The sequence below is a fragment of the Leucopleurus acutus genome (genome assembly GCF_964270905.1).
Source record: "Leucopleurus acutus genome assembly, chromosome: 10".
In the NCBI taxonomy this organism is placed as follows: domain Eukaryota; kingdom Metazoa; phylum Chordata; class Mammalia; order Artiodactyla; family Delphinidae; genus Leucopleurus; species Leucopleurus acutus.
In genome coordinates, this window is record NC_139153.1 from 32,981,994 (window position 1) to 33,007,661 (window position 25,668).

At 35.8% G+C, this 25,668-nt stretch overlaps 2 protein-coding genes across 6 annotated transcripts in view; both read left to right on the top strand.

Annotated features, from left to right (window-relative positions):
• Positions 1-25,668, top strand: part of ARF4 (ARF GTPase 4) — a 1,077,785-nt gene that overhangs the window by 796,638 nt on the left and 255,479 nt on the right. The gene's annotated exons all lie outside the window — the stretch shown is intronic.
• The window catches only part of TASOR (transcription activation suppressor), a 49,154-nt gene that overhangs the window by 9,007 nt on the left and 14,479 nt on the right, over positions 1-25,668 (top strand). For all 5 annotated transcript variants that reach the window (XM_082848195.1, XM_082848191.1, XM_082848193.1 and 2 more), the window contains exons 3-15: positions 1,669-1,761; positions 2,493-2,565; positions 2,984-3,075; positions 3,563-3,724; positions 5,379-5,503; positions 7,635-7,666; positions 8,402-8,507; positions 9,408-9,511; positions 9,592-9,695; positions 20,199-20,271; positions 20,364-20,435; positions 21,488-22,189; positions 24,342-24,748. In XM_082848195.1, the coding sequence (XP_082704321.1) occupies positions 1,669-1,761; positions 2,493-2,565; positions 2,984-3,075; positions 3,563-3,724; positions 5,379-5,503; positions 7,635-7,666; positions 8,402-8,507; positions 9,408-9,511; positions 9,592-9,695; positions 20,199-20,271; positions 20,364-20,435; positions 21,488-22,189; positions 24,342-24,748 (2,145 nt within the window). The remainder of the gene's footprint in view (positions 1-1,668; positions 1,762-2,492; positions 2,566-2,983; positions 3,076-3,562; positions 3,725-5,378; positions 5,504-7,634; positions 7,667-8,401; positions 8,508-9,407; positions 9,512-9,591; positions 9,696-20,198; positions 20,272-20,363; positions 20,436-21,487; positions 22,190-24,341; positions 24,749-25,668) is intronic.

Here is a 25,668-nt window from a genome sequence, read left to right on the forward strand (position 1 = left end):
AACAAGTTTTAAATGGCATGTTGTTTTCCCTAAACACTGTTGATATTGCACTACATTTATCTGTTCTGTTAAATTAACGTGTGATTGTGTAAGATAACTTCTTTTACTTACAATGAATCTTAAGCATAGGGATAGCTTATTGTATAATGGCTTAATTGTAAATTCATTACAAGGCTTTTTGCTCTTTCAAGCGTGTTAGTTAAATGGAATCTCTAAGAGCATATTATGTCTCAATTGGAAGGTTAATGAAATACAATACTTTTTTTTTTTTAGGATATGCTTAATTTTTTCCCCAGTTATTGCCTGGTAATTGAGTTATCTTAATATCATTAGTAGAAATTCTTAGTGAAAAAGTGAGAACAAAGGGGAATAGTTGAGCCTGTTAGGTAGTGAATTTAAGTTTCATATACAAATTAGAATCTTTTTTTGAGTTTTGATTTAGGAAAAGCCATAATAATCCTGAGGTAATACAAATGAGATGTTTAGAAATATTTGATGTGTATATTGCTTTCTGATGTACATGAAATACTATTAATTTTGTACTTTTATAGGTTGGTTAATCTAGTGCTATGAGAATTTAACTTTGAAAGGATCCCTAAAGTGGATGAATGTTAATGGCTCCCAGAGGAAATTAAAACCTTGGTAGTTTGATGTGGTTTCATGATATGATAGGGATTATTTGTTAATTTTATATGAAAATTTAAAGATTCATTAATTATATTATTGAAGATCGGTAATAGCCTGAACATGGAATGTAAATCTGTTAGGTATGGGCTCCATATCTATTTGCTTGTATCTAAAAGTGAAAGCCAGCAGTTTAGGGTGACTTACAGTTCAGATGTACTTAGATCAAGTCACTCTTTTATCCTGGAAATGGGTATGGAGCATGGCTTATGTACTTGGCACTGAGAATATAATTATAAAGAAATGAAACATTTTTCCTTGTCCTAATTGAGTTTATAGTCTAGAAGTTGGTCATTAAACAGAGATTTATTAAACCACCTATATGCAGTGCACCATGTCAGGTAAAATGAGAGATCCAAAGATAATCAAAAAATGAACTTAAAAATCTATGGGAGGGCTTCCCTGGTGGCGCAGTGGTGGAGAGCCCGCCGATGCAGGGGACACGGGTTCGTGCCCCGGTCCGGGAAGGTCCCACATGCCGTGGAGCGGCTGCGCCCGTGGGCCATGGCCGCTGAGCCTGCGCGTCCGGAGCCTGTGCTCCGCAACGGGAGAGGCCACGGCAGTGAGAGGCCTGCATACTGGAAAAAAAAAAAAAAAATCTATGGGAGAGTTGGAGTGTGGTAAGATTTTAATAGAAATTTAGTTAAAATTGTTTAGCACTAGATGCTTATTTGACTATATTGTAAGGATAAAGATCCAATTATAATGGGAAAAAATGAAGTGTAGAAATTACAGGGAGAGAAAAGATAATTTCCACTTTCGTAGATATGGATTTTTTTTTGCCATGCCTCGCGGCTTGTGGGATCTTAGTTCCCTGAGCAGGGATCAAATCCGGGCCCCCAGCAGTGGAAGCGCAGAGTCCTAACCACTGGACCACCAGGGAATTGCTGATTTGGAATTTCTTAGAAATAAGCTTCCTGAAACTCTTAGCTTGAAAAACATAATCACATACTAAGGAGTCGTTATAGATTTAATTTCATTTAGTTTACAGAAAAGCGAAGAGAACTGAAGTTTGATGGTCGTTTAGATAAAGAACTTTCAGAATCCTATGCATTTCTGATGGTTGATCGGTATCAGGTAAGTGAACCCATTTTATAAAAAACAATTTGAAAGTGCTTCCATTGTAAGTTACCTAAATTTGCAATTAATCAATACTTGATTTTTTTTTAACATCTTTATTGGAGTATAATTGCTTTACAATGGTGTGTTAGTTTCTGCTTTATAACAAAGTGAATGAGTTATACTATACACTTGATTTTTATAAACTAACAATTTTTTGTAGAAATGGAAAAAATGGCTTAGTACAAGGTATTTCATTGTTTGTAATTTGCTTTTCAAATATGTTCATTTTTTCTTTGATCAAACCTAATTTTCCCCCCTGGAATGTGCTTGATAGTAAATAATTTTTCCTTTATTAAAGTAGATTATCTTCTATATTACTGATTATATGTGCTGGGAACTATTTTTACTCCTTTGATCAAAGATGTTTAGGTGGAGTTAATTTCTCTTTAAATAGTTTGCCAGGACTAGTTCTTTCTAAAAGGAGATGTTTATATATATGAATGGCATGAATTCTAAGTATATGTCAGACCTGGCATAAACAAAAATAGATTACAGCTATGGTTACATTGGAAGTGTATGCCAGTTTCACATTGATATTTAGTCATAAACTAGCATGTATATGTATAATTTCTGTAACATAAAAAAATATAATTTAGAAGCTTGGATTTTACTTAAAACAAGTTTACAAACTGTCTTTTCACATTTTTAATGTATTGACTGTAAGATGAAATGTTTTGTTTATTTAGGTTCAGAGCATATGTGAAAAAGGATTACAGGTGGGCCAGTCCAAAATAACAATTCTTGGCAGTCCTTCCATGGGTAATCTTTTTTCTTTTTTCATTTACCTACTACTAAGTTGCCCTTTAAAAATATATTATCTAATTTCGCTGTTGTCCTTATAATTAAATTCATGTATGCTTTGTCATGTTCCCAGAAAAAGAGACTAGTTTCAGGTTCTGCAATGAAAACCAGTTTTATCCTTTGTTTCTGATTTTGCATACTTCCAATTAAACAAGGGTTATCTTTTTTTTTAATGTCTTAGTCTAGTTCTAGTGATTTTGAAAATTTTGATTTTTCATGTTTTTTCTAGTTTTATTTTTTGCTTTGGTTAAATATCAGCTATCATTACATTTTTTTAAAGGTGTCATACCTTTTATCTCTTATTATGTTAAATATTTGGACTTTTTATATTTGTGTCCATATTAAAACAAAACTTTAATTTTTCCCTCTTTGCTAGGTGTCTATCTTTCTAGGTATGCTGATTTATTACAAGCTAATCCTTTGGAAGCTGGGGCAGTGGGCGATGTTGTTATTTTTAAAATAATGAAGGTAATTTCAACTTTTACATTTCATATATCAAAGACAGCATTTGACTTGGATTTTAGTCGACCCTGTCTTTAGGGATTTGATTGAATTAAAAACCAGTGCTTGCTTGTGTTTGGCATATAAAGATACTTTTGAGAGTGGTTTGCCATCTTTAATCTGAGCTTTCTGAGCTTTAGAGTTTGCTTTCCTTTCCAAAGAAAAGAATGAAGAGAGGGAAATATGTTGAGAATGTTATTTAAGCTAGTGAAGTGTTGTGAAGAAAATTTTTATTTCCTTGTATTAAATTCAAACAAGCTTTTTTTTTTTTTGGTTAACTTTTTCTTACTGCTTCGATATTAGTAAAAAGTGTTGGGTATTACTTTATTACCAGGTATTAAAGGGAAAAGCTGTTGTTATAGGTAATCTATATTCAAAGAGTTATTCTATAATATTAATGTTATACAGTCAGTAATTAGGTTTTGGTGGACTTAAAAGGTTTTCTGTATTTTAGGGTAAAATAAAGAGTATATATGACCCGATGGGTGTAAAAAGTTTGGAATCTATATTAAATAAAAGTGCTTTGGACCCAACACCAAAGCATGAATGTCATGTGTCGAAGAATGCCAATAGAATTACATCACTTTTGGCTTATAGAGCTTATGAGCTTACTCAGGTAAGTACCTGGATCCATTTTAGTGTTATGACCTCATATCAGTTTGTCACTAAGTCCTTTAAAATGTCTCCCTTTCAGTTCTCCTTGCCACCACACTAGACTCTGGTTTCCACTTACCACTGCTAGACTCCAGTGACTCTCACTGCTGTTTGTTCAGTGTTTCCAAGATAGCTCAGAAACATAACAGTGGCCCCCCCTTAGACTTACAGTGATATTCAGACTCCTTAGCCTAGCTAGCTCTCCCTGCCTGTAGACTGTGACCTCCAGGCTGTTTTTTGTATAATTCCTGCCCTCAACGATCTCATTTCCTCTTGAAGCCTTGGTTTCTCCTGGCCTAGAAAGATCCTGTCTAATAAAATATTGCTCATTCTTTAAGGTAAAGTTAAAGCCCCTTGAATTACCTTAATTCATATCACTTTGTATTATTGATTTGGTAGATATTTTCTATTTTTATTAGTATTTTTCTAAAATGCAAACTTAGAATTCATTCTTTAAGTTTTATTCAGATGTAATTGATTTATAGTAAACTACACATATTTAAAAGTGTAGTAGTATTTGATGAATATCAGTTGTTGTGTTTTTATATGTTGTTTGACTATAATGTTACTCTTTTTCACAAATGTATAAAAAATGTGAATGGATCTGAATGGATTGTATGTGAAAAGTGGTGGTGCTAACCTCCCTGGAAATGTTCTTTCTTTTTCTTTTCTTTGATTTTTACTTTATTTACATAAAATAAAGTTTATTCTTGCTCTTTTCTTTTTGAAGAATCTCAATGGGCAAGACCTGTTGTTGGGGGCTTTTAGCAAAAATTATATTCACCAAAGTCATCTGGGCTGACTCATTTGATTACCTTCTGGACAGTAGTATTAGTAGATATGAAATATAACTATAAAGTAGTTACTGGTTTTTCTAGCAGAACTTGTAAATTGGCTTGATGTTTCCAGAAAAATTCCAGGCATTTTTAGAGCAACAGCAACATTATTGGAAGTTTCCCAAGAGAATGGACTTTGAAGGACAGTGCTTTGTTTATAAACTAGGGCATTCTTTTTAATGAAAATCCCTAGACTGCAGGTCAGAAAACCCTAATCTAATGAATGTTGTGAATAGGTGAAGGGGAGAGGCAGATGGATAGGGTAATAGGAAGAGGTTCAGCTGCCTTTGTCACCTATGTTTGTAATCTCCGCCACCTCCCCTTTGTTGCTTTGTCTGCAGTTGGAGTCAAAAAAGTGTTTTTCTTTTGAAATAATGAGCAAAATGCTAGGTTTGCTTGAGATTGTGTTCTTAGTATTTTACTGTTGTATCAAATTGGTTTTTCTGGGCTGACCTGGGCGCTTAGGCTCCATTTGTTTCATTTTCATGAGGAAATTTGTTGCACATTCCCACTGGTCAGTTCTTCAGAAGTAAACTTCTGGAATACCTATTAGCATCCTGGCATCTGGTATATATATAGAAGCAGAATATTTTATATCATACAATGAATATAAAGTACAAATTATTTTAATTAAATTGACAAGCAGTGCTTAAAGATATTTTTCATTAAAGGTACTTAAGTGGTATTGTGTTTCTCAAAAACCAGGCAGGTAATTGTAAGATTTCACTGTCTACTTCTTGCCTTCTTAAGGAAGTTAATTTTGCATTTTCTTATTTTTAGTATTATTTTTATGAGTATGGCTTTGATGAGCTAAGGCGAAGACCGAGACACGTGTGTCCATATGCAGTTGTGTCTTTTACTTATAAAGATGATATACAAACTCCGAAGTTCGTACCTTCATCAAGGTAAGACTCATGAATTTTAGACGTCATCCAGAATGGTCTTATATCACGTATCCTGCACTTCTGAGTTAGGAGGAACGCTTTGTATTTCTTCCCATTTTTTTTCCTTCTCTTGAAATTAATTAGATTTATGAATGTTCATGATGACTTTTAAGAAGTCAGTTAGAAGGACAGATACTTAACTGTGTGGAAATAAAAACTAAAATTTACTTAAACCTCACTGGTTAACCTTTTTTTCCCTGATATTGAAGGTTTGTGTAGCTGCATAAATGCAGCTGTTTTTTTTGGGGTTTTCTTTTTGGCCATGTCATGTGGCATGCAGGATCTTAGTTCCCTGATGAGGGATCAAACCCGTGCCCCCTGCAGTGGAAGCTTGGGAGTCCTAACCACTGGACCACCAGGGAATGCCCAAATGCAGTTTTGTTTGCTTGTTTGATTTTGTTTTTTTGTTTTTTGCTGTGCTGTGAAGCACGTGGGATCATAGCTCCTAGACCAGGGATCGAACCTGGGCCCTCGGCAGTGAAACCACAGAGTCCTAACTGCTGGACTGCCAGCGAATTCCCCCAAATGCAGTTTTTAAAAGTGAAATTTTGTGTATTAGCTCTCCTGGAAATGGGGAGCTTCTACAAATCCTCAGCCCCATCTCAAACCAGTTAAATCAAGTAGTTATGAAGGAGCCTAGGCTGTGGTAGTTTTTACACACTTCCAGGTGATTCTAATGGTCAGTCAGAGTTAATTATGAGTTAATTGATGATTTCTTACAAGCTCTAGGATAAGGTGACCAGGTACAAATCAGTTTCTTTTTTCCCCCCCATGGGGGTGATTCCAGAAAATGTTTTGGCAAAATTGAATGAGTAAATTTACAGAGATGTAGGTGAAACAGTTAAATATCTAGTTATTTTTACTTTAAGTTCCCAGATTTGAAGTCATGCGTGATATCTATTAATTTAGAAATACTGCAGTTTTAAAAAGCCACATTTCATGAAACAAACATTTTTGAGGTCAGCCTTTTTTTTTTTCTTTTTTTTTTTGTGTCCCCTTGCATTTTTTGGTGTGTCCCCTGCATTGGCAGGTGGACTCTCAACCACTGCGCCACCAGGGAAGCCCTTTAAGGTCAACCTTTTAATCAGTTTTCAGATCAGATTGTCTTCATTTAAGTTGTTTGAGATGCAGCACTTTTTTTTGGTCAGTGAATAGCCCTGGAAACCATCCACAGCCACAAGTACTGATCTGCGTAATATCCTGACAGTTATGTTTTTCTTTCATTCTTTTTTTTTTCGGTGGCTCTATATTTGTGATCTCCATGATACATTAACTATAGTGCCTCTCAACAGTGATTTTTAAAAGACACCCAGCACTTAATTATAAGGTTACACCCCTAGGAATAATGATTGTTAATTTTCTTTGCCTCTTTGATTTGATCTGTTGACCCTCCATATCATTTAAAATGAACATCCTTGTTGTACCTTGAATGCTGCCATGAATGCTCCTGCCTCTGCATTTGCTATTCCTCCTCATTCCTCAGTTAGCTGCATAGTTTACACTGTCAGTGAGACCTTCCATGATTTTTTTTTGAAACCTATGTACCCTTAGTTTCTTTCTTCCTTTTTTTCCATAGCACTTAAAACGATCATCATCTGGTAAACTATATACTTACTTTTTGATTGTTGTCTGTCTTCCTTATGAGACTGTAAGCTCTATGAAGGCAGGGATTTTGTTCATCCCTGTAATTCTGTTACCCAGAACTGTGCCTAGTAAATAATAGAAGCTTAGTAAATATTTAAGTATGATTGAGGCTATTTCCTCACATCTCATCACCAAAATAAAGTAGTTGACCGAGACTTTAAAGGACTATATTCTCTCCTGATGGATATTTTTGGGAAAAACAGCTCCCTTAAATTTGGGAAAATACGGTAATTTGAGCCAAGTAAGTGATTCTGATTTCTCTGAGTAGACTTGGATTTATTAAATGTTGTAACAAGTAATTTGTTCTTCATACTGGGAGGGAAGGATTTAATTCTCTTGTACAGTATCCCATTAAAAAATAGCATTTCTATCAATGCCCTGAATGTTAACTTTCATGTTGTTAGAAATCAGTAATATTTCTTTTTTCTTTTTAAAAATTTATTTGTAGATCTAACAGCTTTAATGCAGATAGAAACTCAGGTAAGATTCTTACATTTCTTTCTTTTAGTTTTATAAATCGAAAGAATAAGTATGTAGAGTAAAAAAATTAATAAGTACTTTGTTTTATTTTTATAATGAATGAGAATCTGCAAAGTATGAAAAAGCTCGAGGCCATGTTATGATGTAGCATCAACATTTGGTCATCCAAACATAAGGTCTCCTTTGAGAATCTGCTGGTACTGTGAATAGACCAAAGAATTTTAGCACTTTGTTGATAAAGGTAAAAAATAGAACAAGTTTCACAACTCAGCCTTTTAAAAGTATTAACTTCATCAGTGGTGTAGAATTTAGAAGAGAGAGAAGATTGAAAGCAATATTGACACTTTCTATCTTCAGATTTCTCTGTGATGAGAAGAGCGCAAGTGGAAGCTGTAAGACATTGTGAGGGATTCATGTAGTTAACTGGATTTAGTATAGTCTCCTTTGGGGGTAATAGGAGGGCAGTACTGTATTGTCTTTGCTCCTCAGCTTTCTGATATGAGGACATTTAGGCAAATAAATTTGTTATTCTTTTCATCTGGAATAATTTTATAGGGGAAAAGATACCTGAAACAAAAATCCTAGTATTTGAATTCCCTGTAAATAGAAATGTCAAGGTTTCTTTTGGTGGTTCTCCTTAAACTGTGTTTCTGGATGTTTTTCCCCTTAGTTCTAGTAAATATTTGCTTCTGGGCTGCCAAGAGGCTGAGTTGTGTCATTATTCTTTTTATTTAGATAAATTTAACTACACGTTGTGGAAAGGACAGCTTTTAAATAAAGGAAAGCTTTTGTGTTATATTTCTCTGAGGTCAGCCACTCGTGCTTTTTTGCCTATCAAGCTGTAAGTATGTTATATTACAAGAAAATAGCAGTTAGTAGTTGCTAATTATTCAGTTCTTACTTAAACTTAAAATTCCTTTTTCTTACTTACATTTAAATTTTACTTTGATCCATAAGAACTTACATATAAACAGTGGTTTGTTTTAAAAAAGATTGATTTGATAACTTTGGAAACTTAGTTGGCAGAATGAGCCCTATGCTTTTCTGTCTTGATTTGCAGATGGGCTAAATAGTTATACACATTTATGGCATAAGATTTTTTTTAGTGATTTTAAATATTAAAAGTATTTTTCAAAGTTTTGTCCTAATTAGATATATTTTTCATTTAGCAATTTGAACATGATAGACTTAAAATTTATCAGTTCTTTGTTGGAAACAGCTTGATGTGGTGAGTTAAGTTAAAATTTATATGCTGTTTTCAGTCCTGTGCAACATATGTTGGAATAGAAAGGTTTAAAATGATCTTTTGCTACCACCACAGTAAACATTATGGGTCCCCATAAATGGTTGAAGATTAATTTAACTGTTCATATTTGAATTGCATTTAATAAAATGGCAACTTTTTATCTTTTGTGGTTAGTAAAATTGGTATAAATAAGGGTTAGTTTCTGGCTTAAAGATGGAAGGTTGGTAATATTGCTGGACAGTCTAGCTACCTGTACATATATCTGAACTGCCCAAATCAAATATCAAGTATGATATTCATAAATATGCTCTTCTGTATTCCATCAGGATACTTGTGTGTGTGTGTGGGTTTGTGTGTGCGTGCGTGTGTGTGTGTGTGTGAGAGAGAGAGAGAGACAGAGAGAGAGAGAGAGAGAGAGAAGGAGCGAGAGAGAAAGAACGTTGCTAGAGTTAAAAATACAGGTAAGGCAAATACGCCTTTTCAATTTTCTTTCAGTCCTGAGAAGTTAGATGTTGAAACAGTTATGAGTATTGATCATCTGAAACAGAAAATCCCTCCAGCGCTGTTTTATAAGGAAACTTACTTAGGTCCATATGAAGGTAAAGCAATTTAATTTTACTAAAATATATAAGAAGCAGACTTGATTTGAATATTTACTATGTATTTTTTCCTATGTCAGTTTTGAAGAATGGAATGTATTGCAGCCTCTATGAAGTTGTAGAAAAGACAAGAATTGGAAGTAACATGGAAAATTTGCTGCAAAAACTAGAGAAAGAAAAACTTGTGAGTGAAAGGTTTTAAAATGTTCCTCATTCTCCCTTAGAAATATGCATATTAATAAGAGATTATGATAATATTTCAGTTTATTTCATTTCTGCCTCTGAAAATACCGTAAGGTCTCTGTTTTTGTTGCTGCCATTTGGTTAACGTAATTTGGTGGCTTTTGGTACTTTTCTTTTTAGCCACGACACTAGATCCTCTATAGACCAGTCTTTCCCATGAAGTATCTTTATTATATTTTGTGACTGTGATATTCAACAAATATTTATTAATTATCACTTTTTTATGCAGGGTATATAGTTTGGTAAAGAATGAGGCAAGAGGGCTTCCCTGGTGGCGCAGTGGTTGAGAGTCCGCCTGCCGATGTGGGGGACACGAGTTCGTGCCCCGGTCCGGGAAGATCCCGCATGCCGCGGAGCGGCTGTGCCTGTGAGCCATGGCCGCTGGGCCTGCGCGTCCGGAGCCTGTGCTCCACAACGGAAGAGGTCACGGCAGTGAGAGGCCCGCATACCACAAAAAAAAAAAAAAAAAAAAAAAAGAATGAGGCAAGAGACTCTGTTTTCCTGGATTATGTGATAAATGGAGTTACTCAGATGTGCTTTGTTCCAGTAGAGACAGTGATATATTTGAAGATTCAAAAAGAACAAGGCACTTGGTGAGGTTGAAAGGATAAAAACACTAGAGTAGTTGGGGGAAAGTGGTAGAACATGAGGCTAGAAACGTGTGTAGGGGGCTGTATTCTGCAGTGTCGTTCAGGCAGTGCTCGAATGTTTGGACATTTGGACTTGATCCTATAGCAGTGGGTTTTAAAGAGTGGGATGAGGTTTTAATCGTGTATGCAATGTGATCAAATCTGTGTTTTAAAAATTTATCTTGGTTACTCTGTAGAGAGTGAATTGAAGCGGGGAGATGATGTAGGAAACTATTACATTTAGAGGGTAATGATAGGTTGGATGAGAAAAGAAAAAGGAGAATGATTTAAGAGATATTTACTAGGTAGTATCTAATTTAGTAGGTATTGAGTATATCGAGTTTGGGTAGAGGGATTACTAGGTCAGGCAGCACATTCTGATGGATTCAGGAATGAATGGAAAATGAATACGTGATGCTAATATGTATAATTTAGCTGAAGGAGAGGAGGTGATTGCAGAGGAGAGTGGCTATTCCAAGGTTTCTGTTAACATGAGGTAGGTGAGCTCATGTTTAAATGTTGATGGGACATTCCAGTAGAGAGGGAGAGAAGTTTTTTTGCACAAGTATGCCATTTAATACAAGTTTTTTTTTTTTTTTTTTTGCGGTACGTGGGACTCTCATTGTTGTGGCCTCTCCCGGATGCGCAGGCTCAGCGGCCATGGCTCACGGGCCCAGCCGCTCCGCGGCATGTGGGATCTTCCCGGACCGGGGCAGGAACCCATATCCCCTGCATTGGCAGGTGGACTCTCAACCACTGCACCACCAGGGAAGCCCACAAGTTTTCATCTGTTGACTTCTTTTTACTCCTCATTTTGTTGAGCCTCGGTTTCCAGGTAGTCACACGGAGAGTTGTATCAGTGATTTTCAGAACCTGCAACTTCATAGATGGCTACGTAGAATTTTGTTGTATGCGTATATATTTGCTTAACCAATCTGTCGTTTATATTTAGATGGAGGGTCAAATTATATACAAAACTCATAGGCAGAGTTTGTACACTTGTGAATTGATGGACACCTAACAATAACTTTTTGGAACCAGCTAGAAATCTTTAGGTAGGCATCTTAGAACACACACACATGCACATTCACCTACATGTGAACATACTTTTATATTTATATTTGCGTTTCTTGTTTTCCTCCCAAAATTTGTCTATGATACAAGTACTCCTCATGACCAAAATCTATTCAGTTCCTGAGTTCATAAAGTGAAAGTTTAGGTAGTAGGTTTGGATATGGTGGGATATTGAGTTATCCAAATCTGTTCAGTTCTTGAATTTCAGAGAATGAGTATTGTGGGTCTGGACAGTGAGGAGTTTATCAGAAAAGTACAGTATCTGTTGAGTGCCTAATAGTGAGAATCAGTATAGGAAGGATACTGGCATTTTGTTTTTCACCTGAGCAAGTGTTATATTAGGTTTGTGGAGGACTGGGTCTTCCCAGAATCAAGAAGTAAAGTAAGATCCTAGATCTTAGAGGGCACAGGCATTCCATAAGGTTACACTACATGAATCTAACGAACTGACGTACTTTGTGTGGCTGCCCCCTTTCCTGCAGACCCCGCTGGGAATTATTCTAACTATAGCTACTTTCTTCATAGTTGTCATCATAATGGGAGGTGCATTGGGGACTGTTGGGTTCTTAATAATTTTATCCTGAATACACACAGGAGATGTTCTGGATCAGAGAGAGACTTAGTCAGTACCTCACAGTAAGTAATGAATGTGTTGGCTCTCTTTTGCCCTATTTCCGACCCTTAGGGCAATGCATCAAGACTCAGGTCAGTTATCCTATGCAAGTAGTTGGACACTCAGTAGGCAAGGGGTGAGGAAAATGATTTTTCTTTGCTCATGAAGGGAAGGAGACATCTATCTCCCTGCCCTTCTGGAAGAAGATATCCTTGAAAATGTAATGAATATTAACTCCAACCCTTTGATGAATAAATGAAATCTCTTCAGGAGCCAGTTAGCCCTCTTGGACCTAAAGACATCTCCAAGTTCCTGCGACCCATTTATTCTTCCTTGAAATGTAATACCTAGGGAGATAGATCTCCAGTCTTCTGGAATTGTGGGAGTTAACCTAGGAACCTAATCTGTACTGTAACCTTTTGTGTACTCACTTGGCACTTTCAGGGAGATAAGAGAAATTTAACTATCCTTTTAGATCAGAGCAATTAACTAGGTAATTGGCTATAGATATAATTCTTAAGGTATGTGAAGAGTGAAATATTTCTGGGGGAAATGTAAACAGACATTTCCTATCTTTATATCATATATATTTCTGCATGTCAGAAGGCTAGGGCTTTTTGCAGGAACACAGAATTCAGGGAAGTGGTATTTTCCCACACGGGTATTTATAAAATAAGTAAAATACTGAACTCTCTTTCGGTTGGTTGTTAGTCAAATTAACTTTTTTTAAAAATTTTTATTGGAGTATAGTTGATTTACAATGTTGTGTTAGTTTCAGGTATATAACAAAGTGAAGTCAAATGAATTCTTAAAGCTAATTTTAGTATAAGAAAAAGTATAAGAGAAATGTCCCTAAATTTGAATATTGTCTCTGCTGTGAACATTTTGAGTCTCTCCTGATGTACATATACAAGATAATTTTCTCTCAAGTATAGATCTAGTATATTAGATTTATTATCTGTAAGTAGAATTACTGAATCATAATGTATTACTGGCTTTACAAAATAATGCATTTTATTTCAAGTGGTTGTACCAATTTATACCCTCAGTACCAGCAAGTTCCCATTAATTCACATACTCATAATTACTTGGTATAGTCAGACTTTGGCAAAATCTTGCCAATCTGGTGGGTATAAAATAGTATCTTATTGTGATTTTAGCTTGTCTGTCCTGAAATATGATGAGTTGATCATCCTTTCGTAAGCTTATATCTTTTAATGTTCAGCTGCCTACCTATTTTTCCTTTTGAGTGGCTTGTGGTTTTTTTTTGCTTTGAAGTATGGTTGATATACAATATTGTGTTACTCTCAGGTGTACAGCATAGTGATTCAGTATTTTTGCAAATTATATTCCATTATAGAGTGGCTTGTGTTTTCTTACTAATTTGAGGATCTTCATGTATATTTTGGGAACTAATACTCAGCTGTGTGCTACAATTGTTTTTCCATAATTTACACTTGCCTTTCTGCTGTATTCACAGTGTTTTTTGAAGAATACATGTTCATAACTCTAATGTAATTGAATTTGTCTGCCTGAATGTTAGGTACTGTTTGTGACTTAAACTTAAGAAATCTTTCCTTGCCCCTAGGTCTTATAGATACTGCCCTATATTTTCTTTTGAATATGTTATGGTTTTGCCTTTGGCACTTAAGTTTTTAAAAAATATATGTATGTGTATTGTTTTGTTTTTTATTTTTGTTTGATATAATATAGGAATCCAACTTCATTTTTTCCCCAAAATGAATAATAAGTTGTTCCTGAACCATTTACTGAATAGTCCATCCTTTCTGCACTAAGTCTTGATACCAGGTACGGCAAATCGCCCCACTTTTTTCATCCTTTTTGGAGTGTTCCGCTATTTGAGATTTAGCTTCCCCCCACCACCCCAATTGTAAGAATCAGCTTGATTTTTTCAAAAAAATTTTAGGATCAGCTTGTTAGCTCCTTACTCCCCTCCCCCACAAAAAAACCCTATTGGAATTTTAAAATTGGAATTGTATTAAATCTGTAGATCAAATTCGATACTGTCTTATCCATGACAAGATTATCTCTTTACTCCTTTAGGGTATTCTTTTAACAGAGTTTTATAATTTTCTGGATACAAGTCTTGCTCATTTTTTGTTAGTTTTATCCCCAGACATCTTATTTATTTATTTATTTTTTGTTGTAAACAGTATTTTCCATTTCAGTGCATTTTCTGTTTGTTGTGTATATAGAAATGTAATTGATATTTACATATTGATTTTATGTCAGATCAGTATATGAAATTTGAATAATTTGTTCAGTTTTGTATGTTATTTGGGATTACTATATAGATCTCATTATCTGGGAGCAACTTTGTTTTGTTTTTTCCTCTCTAATCTAGGATCTTTAGTATGATGTTGAATAAAAGTGGTGATTGTAGGCGTTCTTGTCTTTTTTTATATATATAAATTTATTTATTTATATATTTTTGGCTGCGTTGGGTCTTCGTTGCTGCACACGGGCTTTCTCTAGTTGCGGCGAGCAGGGGCTACTCTTTGTTGTGGTGTGCAGGCTTCTCACTGCAGTGGCTTCTCTTGATGAAGAGCATGGGCTCTAGGAACGCAGGCTCTAGAGCGTAGGCTCAGTAGTTGTGGCGCATGGGCTTAGTTGCTCCGTGGCATGTGGGATCTTCCCGGACCAGGGCTTGAACCCATGTCCCCTGCATTGGCAGGTGGATTCTTAACCACTGCGCCACCAGGGAGGTCCCATTCTTGTCTTCTTGATCTTCAAAAGAACATTTATAACATTAACCATTAGTAGGAAGTTTGTACTAGGTAAGAAGTTTGCTTTAGGTTTTTCATAATTAATCTTTATCATTTTAAATTTTTTCCTTCTTTATTTTTTAACCATGAATGGGTTTTGAATTTTATTGAATTCTTTTTTTTTTTTTGTATTTATTGAGATGGTTACATGGTGTATTAGTCAGGTATCATCAGAGGAACAGAACCAGTTGGATATGCAGTTGATACTTTAACAGCATTGGTTTGTGCAAGTCCATTTGTATGCAAATTTTTTTCAGTAAATATGTACTACAGTACTACATGATCCGTGGTTGGTTTGATCTGCAGATGCAGAACCACAGATATGGTGGGCTGACTGTAAAGTTATAGATTTTCAGCTGCGTGGGGGTTCCTAATGCCCACATTGTTCAGGGGTCAGCTGTATACATATAGAAAAAAATCTATTATAAAGAATTGCCTTGCACAGTTATGGAGGCTGAAAAGTCCCAAGATTTGCAGTTGGCAAGCTGGGGACCCAGGAGACCTGATGGCATAGCTCCAGTCTGAATCCAGGTGTCTCAGGACCAGGAGACCTGATGTCTCCTGATGAAGTCTGGCAGGCTTGAGGCCAGGAAGAGCTGATATTTCACTTAGAGTTCAAATGCAGGAGAAAAACCAGTGTCCCAGCTCAAAGGCAGGCAGGCAGGCAAGAAGAATTTCCCTTTACTCCAGGGAGGGTCAGCCTTTTGTTCTAATCAGACCTTCAACTGATAAGACTCACCCACATTGGAGAAGGCAGCCTGCTTTACTCTGTCTATCTACATGTATATATATTTAACTCATCCAAAAATAGCTGCAGAAACATCCAGAATGAAGTTTGGCCAAATATCTGGACACCCTGTGTCCCAGTCAAGTTGACACATAAAATTTATCATCATGCATAGTATTTATCCTGTAAACTTAATAAGATGAATTATATTTATCTTTTTTCAGTATTAAACTATTCCTGTGCTTCTGGCTTTAGAATACCTTCCCCCATTTTTTAAAAATACTTGGTTTGTTGTGTGAATGTTTTGTTTAGGAATTTTGTATCTGTGATGATGAGTGAGATCGACCTACAATTTTTCTTTCTCATATTGTCCTTATCCAGTTTTTATGGCAAGGTTATACTAGCTTCCCAGAATTGTAAGTGGTGTTTCCTCATTTTACAAAAGATGGATGTATATATGATGAAAGGAATCTATTCTTCGTATGTCGGGTAGCACTTAGCTGCAAAACTGTCTTTAAAATGTTTATGGGTTTATGATTCAAATTTTTTAATAGAAAACTCAGGTTTTCTATTTCTTCTCAGGTCAGTCTGGATATATTATGGGGTTTTTTGTTTCTTTAGGAAATTGTCCATTCTATGTTTTTAAATTTATTGAGCTAGAATTACTTTTATAGTTTTTTTAATAGCTGCTGTGAGTATTTTTGCAAGTAGTATTTTCATTAGGCTGTCTCTTACTAGTACTTTTCACCAGAGGTTTCTTGATTTTATTCATCTTAAGAACCAAATTTTGGTTTTGATCCTTTGTACCTTTGTTTTCCTGTTTTATTAATTTCAGCTGTCAGTTTTAGTCTACTTGGGGGGCGGTGTTATTTAGCTGTTTCTGACTTACTATGTTAGAAAAATGGGCAGTGAACTTGAGTTCTAAGTACTACTTTAGCTGCATTCTACATGGTTGTTTTTTGTTTGTTTGTTTGTTTTGCGGTACGCGGGCCTCTCACTGTTGTGGCCTCTCCCGTTGCGGAGCACAGGCTCCGGCCGCGCAGGCTCAGCGGCCATGGCTCATGGGCCCAGCCGCTCCGTGGCATGTGGGATCTTCCCGGACCGGGGCACAAACCCATGTCCCCTGCATCGGCAGGCAGACTCTCAACCACTGCGCCACCAGGGAAGCCCTACATATTTTAATATGTGGTATTTTCATTATCATCCAGTTCTAAATAATTTTTAGTTTCCATTATGATTTCCACTTTGTCATATGATGTACAGGTATATTTTCAAATTTCCAAATGTATGAGAAGACTTTTTTCTTCTTCTAATTTAATTCCATTGAAATCAGAACAGGTAATTATTTGAAATTTATTGGGATTAAAAAAAACAAAACTCTGTGGTCAGTTTTTGTACATGCCCCCTCTATATTTGAGAAAAATGTGTTTTTTTTAAATGTTAAATCCTGGGGACATAATTCTGGGTTGACAGCTATTATCTCTTAGCACTTTGACTGTATTTACTGTGATATCTTCTGGCTTCTATTTTTGTTGAGAGGTCCACTCTTAGTCTAATGATGTTTTCTTTGTAGATCATCTTTTTTTCTGGTTGTTTTTTCAGTTTTTTCTTTTTCTTTGGCGTTTTGCAGTTACATTAAATATATCTAGGTGTAGATTTCTTATTTATCTAGCTTGGTATATATTGTCTTCATATTTGTAGATTTATAGCTTTTTTTCTGGAGTATTGTTAGTCATTATCTCTGTGATTATACTTCTTCACTCTTTTTTGACTGCCTTTCTAGGACTCTGAAGCATCATGCTGTTCTCAGTGTCTATTAACCTCTCTTGTGTTTTCTGTCTTATTCCTTTGTACTGCATTCTGAGTAATTTCATCATAGCTATCTTCTAGATTACAAATTCTGTCTTTAGTTGTGTCTAATTTGCTGTTGATTTTTGATTTCACAGAAAATATTTTTAATTTCTGAAAGCTATATTTGGTTCTTTTTGAGGTCTGCCTGACTTTTTTTTTTTAAAAACAGATTCTTGTTAATTCTTTCAGAAAGACTTACTGAGTACCTGTTGTGTACCAGTGACTGTTCTAGGAGGTAGAGATTATATTCTGATGTTCCTTGCTATTTTTTAAAATTACATCACCATTTTAGCCGTTTTAAAGTGTACAATTCTGTGGTTTTTACTAGATTTACAATGTTGTGCAACCATTACCACTTATCTTATTCCAGAATATTTTCATCACTCCAGAAAGAAACCTCATACCCACTAAGCATTCACTTCACATTCCTTCGTCCCCTCAGTCCCTGGCAACCACTAATCTCTTCTCTCTTATGGATTGGTCTATAGTGGACATTTTATATAAGTGGAATCATGCACTATGTAGCCTTTAGTGCCTTCTTTCACTTAGCACAATACTTTTAAGGTTCATCCTTGTTGTAGCATGTATCAGTACTTCATTTCTTTTATTTCACTGTATGGATAATGTCACATTTTGTTTGCCATTCATCAGTTGTTTCCACTCTTTGGCTATTAAGAATATTCCTACTGTGAATATTTGTATGACAGTTTCTGTGTGAACATGTTTTCAGTTCTGCCATATTATTTCTTTGAACATTTCATACCTGTTTTATATATTGCATCTTTTGATTCCAATCTGCAGCCCTTGGGTATTTGAATCTATTGTTTTTGCTGAATCTCTCTTAGAGTAGCTTATTTTCTCTGAAACTTGGTAATTTAAGATTGTGAGCTTAATATTTTACATTTTTAAAAATACTTTTTGTTTTCATACCATATTACCTGTAATGTTATCTGCAAAGCCAAAATAGTAGAATCAAGTAATATAAATCCACAGACTGGGCTAGTGTTGTTTTCTGAGGGAGAAGGAAACAGTAAGGGGTAATAAATAGAGGCATCAGTACAGAGTTCACAGGTGTTTCCTATTGCACAGGATTGAAAGTGTTTCTTTGGCTTAAAGCCACAGATATTACTGCTAGGGCTTCTGTCTGCCTGAGTGTTGTTTCTGGGTATAGATTCCCTGTGTTCCATGAGTCTCTGGGGACACTGAGTCCCCTTAGCGCACTAGGGTCTTTAGGCCACTAAGCCAGTCAGGTTAAAGAATCTGGTATTTGGAGTGGGTGAGAAGTTAAAATAATCTAATTGTTTTTTTTCTGAGCAACCACAAAACATGAAGCTCTTACTCATGTCTCCCAACTTTCTGTTCTGACAAATCAACAAGAGTTGGGCAAAATGTTAGAAGAGATATGATATATAAAACATTTTGGATAAAAGGGTTTGAGTCTGAAACAATTTTGCAGATACATTGTCCACCTTACTTTTGGGTGTTCAAACAATGTTTTTATTAAGTGTAAATTGGTAGTGTAGTCACTTTAGTCCTTTAAATTATTGGTTCTTACACAGACTTTGTTTACTGGAATTGTTTAAAAGGAATTTAGGTAGCACAAGTTTTCTTTCAGAATCCAGATATCCTTTTGTGTTTAGCTGCCATACTCAGTTCTTCCTTTACTTACCCTTTCTTTAATCCAAAAAATATTGTGAACTATTGCAGTAGTCTGTGAACTGAGTTCTTTGCATTACATTGTTCTCTTTCCTCCTGCAGTGCTATCAAGTTTCTTTGGGTTTTTTTTTAGGGAAACACTTCAGCTCAAAAGGGTATACTCTGGAGGGCATTTCTGGCTAACCTGGCATTCTTGTCTTTTTACAATCTAGCCCATGATCTTTCTTTCTAGACTTGTCTTACATGTTTCTCCTAGTCTCTCCTCACCCTTGGCCAGTCGTAAGTACTCTGATGCCTGCAAACTGTCCATTATGTTATAACTCTGCCCTTTGTTCATGACGTTGCCTCTATTGAAATGTCTTTCCCACAACTTTAGGCTCTTGGCAATGTAGCCATCCTTCAAAATCCACCTCCCATATACTCTCAATATGTTTTCCAACCATAGACTAACTGTATTTTTTCTTTCTGTTGCTTTGTAAATCTTTTAAAGACCTTTCCTGTCTTATCTAATTATTAATATTTCTTGTGTTACTTTCTCCACCCAATTATAACCTTCTTTTGATCAAAGGATCTTGTGCTGCTTGTCTTTCAAGTTATCTCTGGTAAGGCAAATTGCCTTACGTGTGAAAGATGTTCATTAAATATGTGAAGAATTAGATTACAGCAACACATTTCATTTGAGATTAGCCTGAACTCTTGAAAGGTAGCATTTGTGTCATACTTGTTTTGTTTCTCCAACATCCAGCACACCACCTTGGCAATTAAAAACATGTCTTTTGAATTGCTGAGGAAAATATTTGAAGTTTTTGTTTGGTTCTTGTATTTTAGCTTCAAGGAAAAATCAACAAGTTGATTTAATAGGAGAATTCTTTCAGTAATATTTTCTCATTAAAATTATGAAAACTAAGGCTTTCTTAATTGATTGGAATCCTGTTAATGAGCAGAGGGTTGGTGGAAAGAGTTTTTTAGCTAATTCAGTAGCAGTACTTTTCCTAAAAAGATGATCAGAAACTTTTTGCTTTCCTTATAATTAGTAGAAACTGCTATGTTTCTGCCTTATGGTGAATAATAATGCAAATTCAACTTCTTCCCTCTTCCAAAAATGTAGGTTCTTGTTAAACCTTTGGGAGACCGAGGATACCTTTTTCTTCTCTCTCCTTGTCAAATGGTTTCTCCATATGGTAGGTGATCTTCTCTTTAATTTTTATAATTCTCCTTTAACTTTTTAAAAGTTAAAATATATTGCTAATGAATTTCACTTTTGTTTTTTTAGAACATCATACTGCTAAGTCTCGAGTCTTACATGCTTTGTTTCTATTTCAAGAACCTAGAGGCATAGTTACTTGTAAGTTCTTTGAATATCTAAATCCATTTACATATAGATACCGACATTTTATTGAAAATTTCCAGATAACTCACTAAGCATTTTGTCTTTCTTACGTCATGTTTTGGGAGATAATGGGGGTATTAAGAGGTGTTAGCAATATAAAACACAAATTATATGACTTGTTTTTTTAACTATGAAAAATTATCTGGTTTTTGTCAGTGTTTTCACTAAGTAAATGTTGATTGTAATTGTTACAGTATTATAGCTTAGTTTTTCAGGGTTTCTATTATATGTTTTTTTTTTGAGCTTAGTTCATTTTTGTATTCACATTTTAGTGACTAAGTGCATCATGTGCTAGGTTAAATACTAGGCCATTCACAATTAATAAGAATTTTCATACTGTTTTAGAGAACACCATTTCTATTCACCATTTCTAAGAATGAACTTTAATGCTGTCTTAAGGTAAAGTTCTCACTGTTAGGTTAAAAATGAAATTCTCAGGAATTCCCTGGTGGTCCAGTGGTTAGGATTCCATGCTTTCAGTTTCGAGGGCTCGGTTTCAGTCCCTGGTCGGGGGAACTAAGATCCCTCAAGCGGCGTGGCACAGCCAAAAAAAATGAGATTCTCAGTGGCAGCCATTCAGTGCCTACATATCTGCTTACGGGGATAGAGAGATAGAGATAAAGTTGTTACAACAGGAAGGAGTGACATTACTGTCATTTGCTGGACGGTCTTGCTAGGAGCCTCAGGTCTTTATTTCTCCTTACATTTTCCTTGCCACCAGTTGATGCCTAGGGACATGAAGAAGATCTTCAACGGGCAGGTGTTTTTCCCTTTAAAAATATGTTCTGCAGTTTTCATGTTTTAATTTCTTATTGGCCCATTTTAGGCTCCTGGGCTTAGAAGCATGCTATTCATATATCCCTATATAACATATATGTATTAGGGTACATACTGGTTTGGTCCACCATTAATGTATGGATGTTGTTACATTGCTTTGACAATATGTAGATCTGTACTTGACTAATTTCTTGATTGCTAACATGGTTTGCTTTTTTGTTTGTTTACAGCACAGAAAGGTTCAACCAGTGCAGCACCACAGGAGAGACGTGAGAGCATACCAGATGTATTAAAAATAACTCAATTTTTACAGTTTGCTTTGATTCAGTGTCGAAAGGAATTCAAAAATATAAATACTATAAATTTTCATTCTGTTGTTGAAAAGTATGTAAGTGAATTTTTTAAGCGAGGTTTTGGTTCAGGTAAACGAGAGTTTATCATGTTTCCATATGATTCACGATTAGATGATAAAAAATTTTTATATTCAGCTCCAAGAAATAAATCCCATATTGATAATTGTTTGCATACCTATATTTTTCGGCCTGAAATGTATCAGTTACCTATTTATAAATTAAAAGAGCTATTTGAAGAAAATAGAAAACTTCAACAGTTTAGTCCACTTTCAGATTATGAAGGCCAAGAAGAAGAAATGAATGGTACAAAAATGAAATTCGGAAAACGAAATAACTCAAGGGGTGAAACTATTACACCTGGAAAGCAGAAGTCATCTCACTCTTTGGATTATGATAAGGATAGAGTCAAAGAATTGATTAATTTAATTCAGTGTAGGAAAAAAAATGTGGGTGGGGACTCAGACAAAGAAGATATGAGAAGCAAAACTGTCTTGAAGAGGAAGCTTGAGGAGCTACCTGAAAATATGAGAAAGCTCGCCAAAACCAGTAATTTATCTGAAAATTGCCATCTGTATGAAGGTAAAATATCAGAATTGTTTTTATATAGTATAAAAGTAACAACCAAAAACATAGTAAAGTAGTTCTGTCCTTTCTCCTCATACAAGGGTTTGCTAATTATAGCCTGAGAGCCAATCTAGGCAGTCCCCTGTTTTTATAAAGGAACTTTTGCTGCCAATCTCAGCTTCTGTATTCGTTTTTCAAGGCTTTGTTAAAGACTGGCCACGTCCAGCCTGGGTAGCCATGTTTCCCACTCTCCTTGGTTAAGGCACTTTTCTCAGAACATGTCATGGTCAGCCCTTTACTTCTTTCTTTTTTCCTGAAGCATCTTTCATTTCTCTCAAGGCTCATATCTTTGCAGTTCATAACCCTCCTTAGCTTTCTGGCTGTTCTCCTCCTTGATGGTTTTCATCTCCTTTAGCTTATGCTGGATTTCTGCTCTGTGCTGAACCTGACGGTGCTTACTGATCCATACTGTCTAATACTGTTGACCTGTGTCTTGAGAGTTAAGTGCTTACTATGTGCTAGCTGCTTTACATGTATGGACTCATTTAGTTCTTGATTGGTAGACATTATTATCCTTATTTTACAGATGAGGAAGCCATCTCAGAGAAGTTAAATAATTTTACCTAAAGTTATGAGTTCACTGATCCATGTTTGAACTCACTTCTGACTAACTCCAAACATTGTTCCTAAAGTCAGCTATATTTCCTAGCACTGAACACATAATAGGCAAGGTACTTAAATTTTGGCACCATTTTAGCTGATAATTGGCAAATTTGTATGTGTGAACAAATATTTGTGGGTGGAAATCGGGCTTTATCAGTAATTAAAATGGTGGGAAAGCTCTGCTGGTTATAATAGACCAAAGGAGAAATGGGGCAGGGGAAAAGGGGTAGATAGGTTAAAGTAGAACTAGTGATAGTCAGAGTTGCATATCTAGGTGTTCCTCACTTGTGTTTGTTTCTTATCATTTTGCACACTTTATTTCTGATCCTGAAAGTAGAGATTTAAAGGTTAGATTCTAACTTTTAAAACATTCTGATCTTGATTTGGTGGTGAGCCCACTCATTAAGAGGTAGCCTTCTGTCTCCCCTACTGCCTTTAACATCAGCTTTTTAAAGTATGAATTATATACAATGTACTCATTTTAAGTGCACAGTCTAATGAGTTTTTTTATAGCTGTGTTACCACTACTCCAATATATAGGACATTTTTCATTACCCCCAAATGTTGCCTTGTTCTTCTTTGTAGTTTATATCATTCCACTCCACCGCTGATCTGCTTTCTGTCTCTATAGATTATTTTGCCTTCTCTATAATTTCATATAATTAGAATCATACAGTATGTACCCTGTTGTTTCTAACTTTTTTTTTGCCTGTGGTACATATACACTACCTAAATCGGAATCCTGATATCTACCCTGGCTCTACCCTCCTTCAGCATTAAAGCACATGCCTTTCTGAATGTCTCCTCCCTTTGCAAGTTTTTAAATACACTGGTGGTGCAGATAACCCAGATTTATACCTGCTTGGAGCCATGTCTAACATGTTTTCTCTCATAGTCCTTTTTGTTCTTAGTGCAAGATTGGTGTAGATTTCTTTGGGGTGATTTTGTATCTCTAATATCTCAGCTTTGTTATGAATTAAGTAATCTAGTCATTTAAGATAAAGCTTAGATTATGAAAAGGTTAGCCAGTATTTTACGTACAGAATGGGAGAGATCAAAATCAGATAAAATCATGGGTTTTTGTTGTTTTTATATTTTTAGAAGATTTAAGAGTAATCTGCATACCCTTCTCTAATATTTTGCCAAATAGTTGTGTAGGTATTTTTCTGTTGTCAAGTACCTCACTGATTTTAGGATTTTGGTGATAGAGTTTAAGGTAACTACAGTACAGTTATTTATATATATTATCCATATTACCAACATAATATTTGAGCTCATTTTTAATAGAATTTTCAAATTATGATGAAAATAAACCTTCATTTAATGGGAATTTAGACCTGTGTGCAAAATTTTAGAACCAGTCATATTTGGAAAGTAAGGGACGGATATACCTGTAAACTCTAAGCAGGTGGTTTGAGTTCCTGCCTATAAATGTTATATGATAATTAATTTTTATGCTTGCCTTCCAGACTTTAAGAGATGTCTCTTTCTCTTTTCCCTTCAGAGTCTCCACAGCCTGTTGGCTCACTTGGGCATGATGCTGACTTGAGACGGCAGCAGCAGGATACCTCTAACTCGAGCATTGCTGACATCCATAGGTTGTTTAATTGGCTATCAGAAACACTAGCAAATGCACGTCATTCTGATGCATCCCTGACAGACACAGTCAACAAGGCCTTAGGATTGAGCTCTGATGGTGCCTATGAAGAGATGAGGCAAAAGCATGAATATGAGTTGAACTCTACCCTGGATAAGAAAGAATATGAGCAGCCTACTGGTGTAAAAATGGAAAGTGCACATTTTAAGGATACTCAGAGCCCACTGCTAGAAGTTGATACATCATCTTTAAAGTATCCTCTTGCTGTTTCTACCAGTGAAGTAGGCACTGACCATAAACTACATTTGAAAGAAGTAAGCCTATATCTATTGGTTATCTTTGTTTGCTTTTGTGAATGTGTGTATGAAAGGGAGGATGTGGGGGGAATTCCCTGGTGGCCCAGTGTTTAGGACTCTGCGCTTCCATTGCAGGGGGCCACGGGTTTGATCCCTGGTCAGGGAACTAAGATCCCACATGCTGCATGGCACAGCCAAAAAATTTTTTTAAGAATTAAAAAAAAAAGGGTGAATGTGCTTGTTTTTCCTTTTCACAAAGAAATAATAACACATTTCAGTAATGCTGTCTGTGCAGGATAGTATTTCTAAGTTATTCCTTGTTACACAGAGATAAACGCAGAAGTGTTTTCCTTCCTGCTCATAAGCTTTATGTGTAGTCTGAAATTTACCATTGTGTTAAAGTGAAGGCTGGACCATCTATTTGTCAGGAATGGCTTACTGGAGTTAATTCTCTATCATTTCATAATAAAATTGAGTCCTCAAAACACTGGCTTTCTGCTGGCAGTACCAGAACCCATAGGTGAGGCAGATGAGGTGACCAAAGTCAGTGTACCAGTTAGAAACAAGGTTAAATACTTTGTATTTCTCATGCAATGGAAAATGAGTGGCCTTTAGGATTACCTCTGAGGTAACCCTCAGCCATGCTTGACAGGGCATCCAGTTTATGATAGGTGCTTAGAGTACTGATATCTAGCTGAGAAGTAGCCTAATCTCCCCAGCTCCCCGCTTCCCAAGAAGTGGTTGCATCACTTGGGGAACTGTACCAGGATGGCACCATGTTCCTAAAAACTTGTTCCTAATTTACTTTCTTCCATTTTTCTCTTCCCTGTCTTTGAGTAAAAGTCATATGCATCATGGGACTTCCCTGGCTGTCCAGTGGTTAAGACTCTGCTTCCACTGCAGGGGGCACGGGTTCGATCCCTGATCAGGGAACTAAG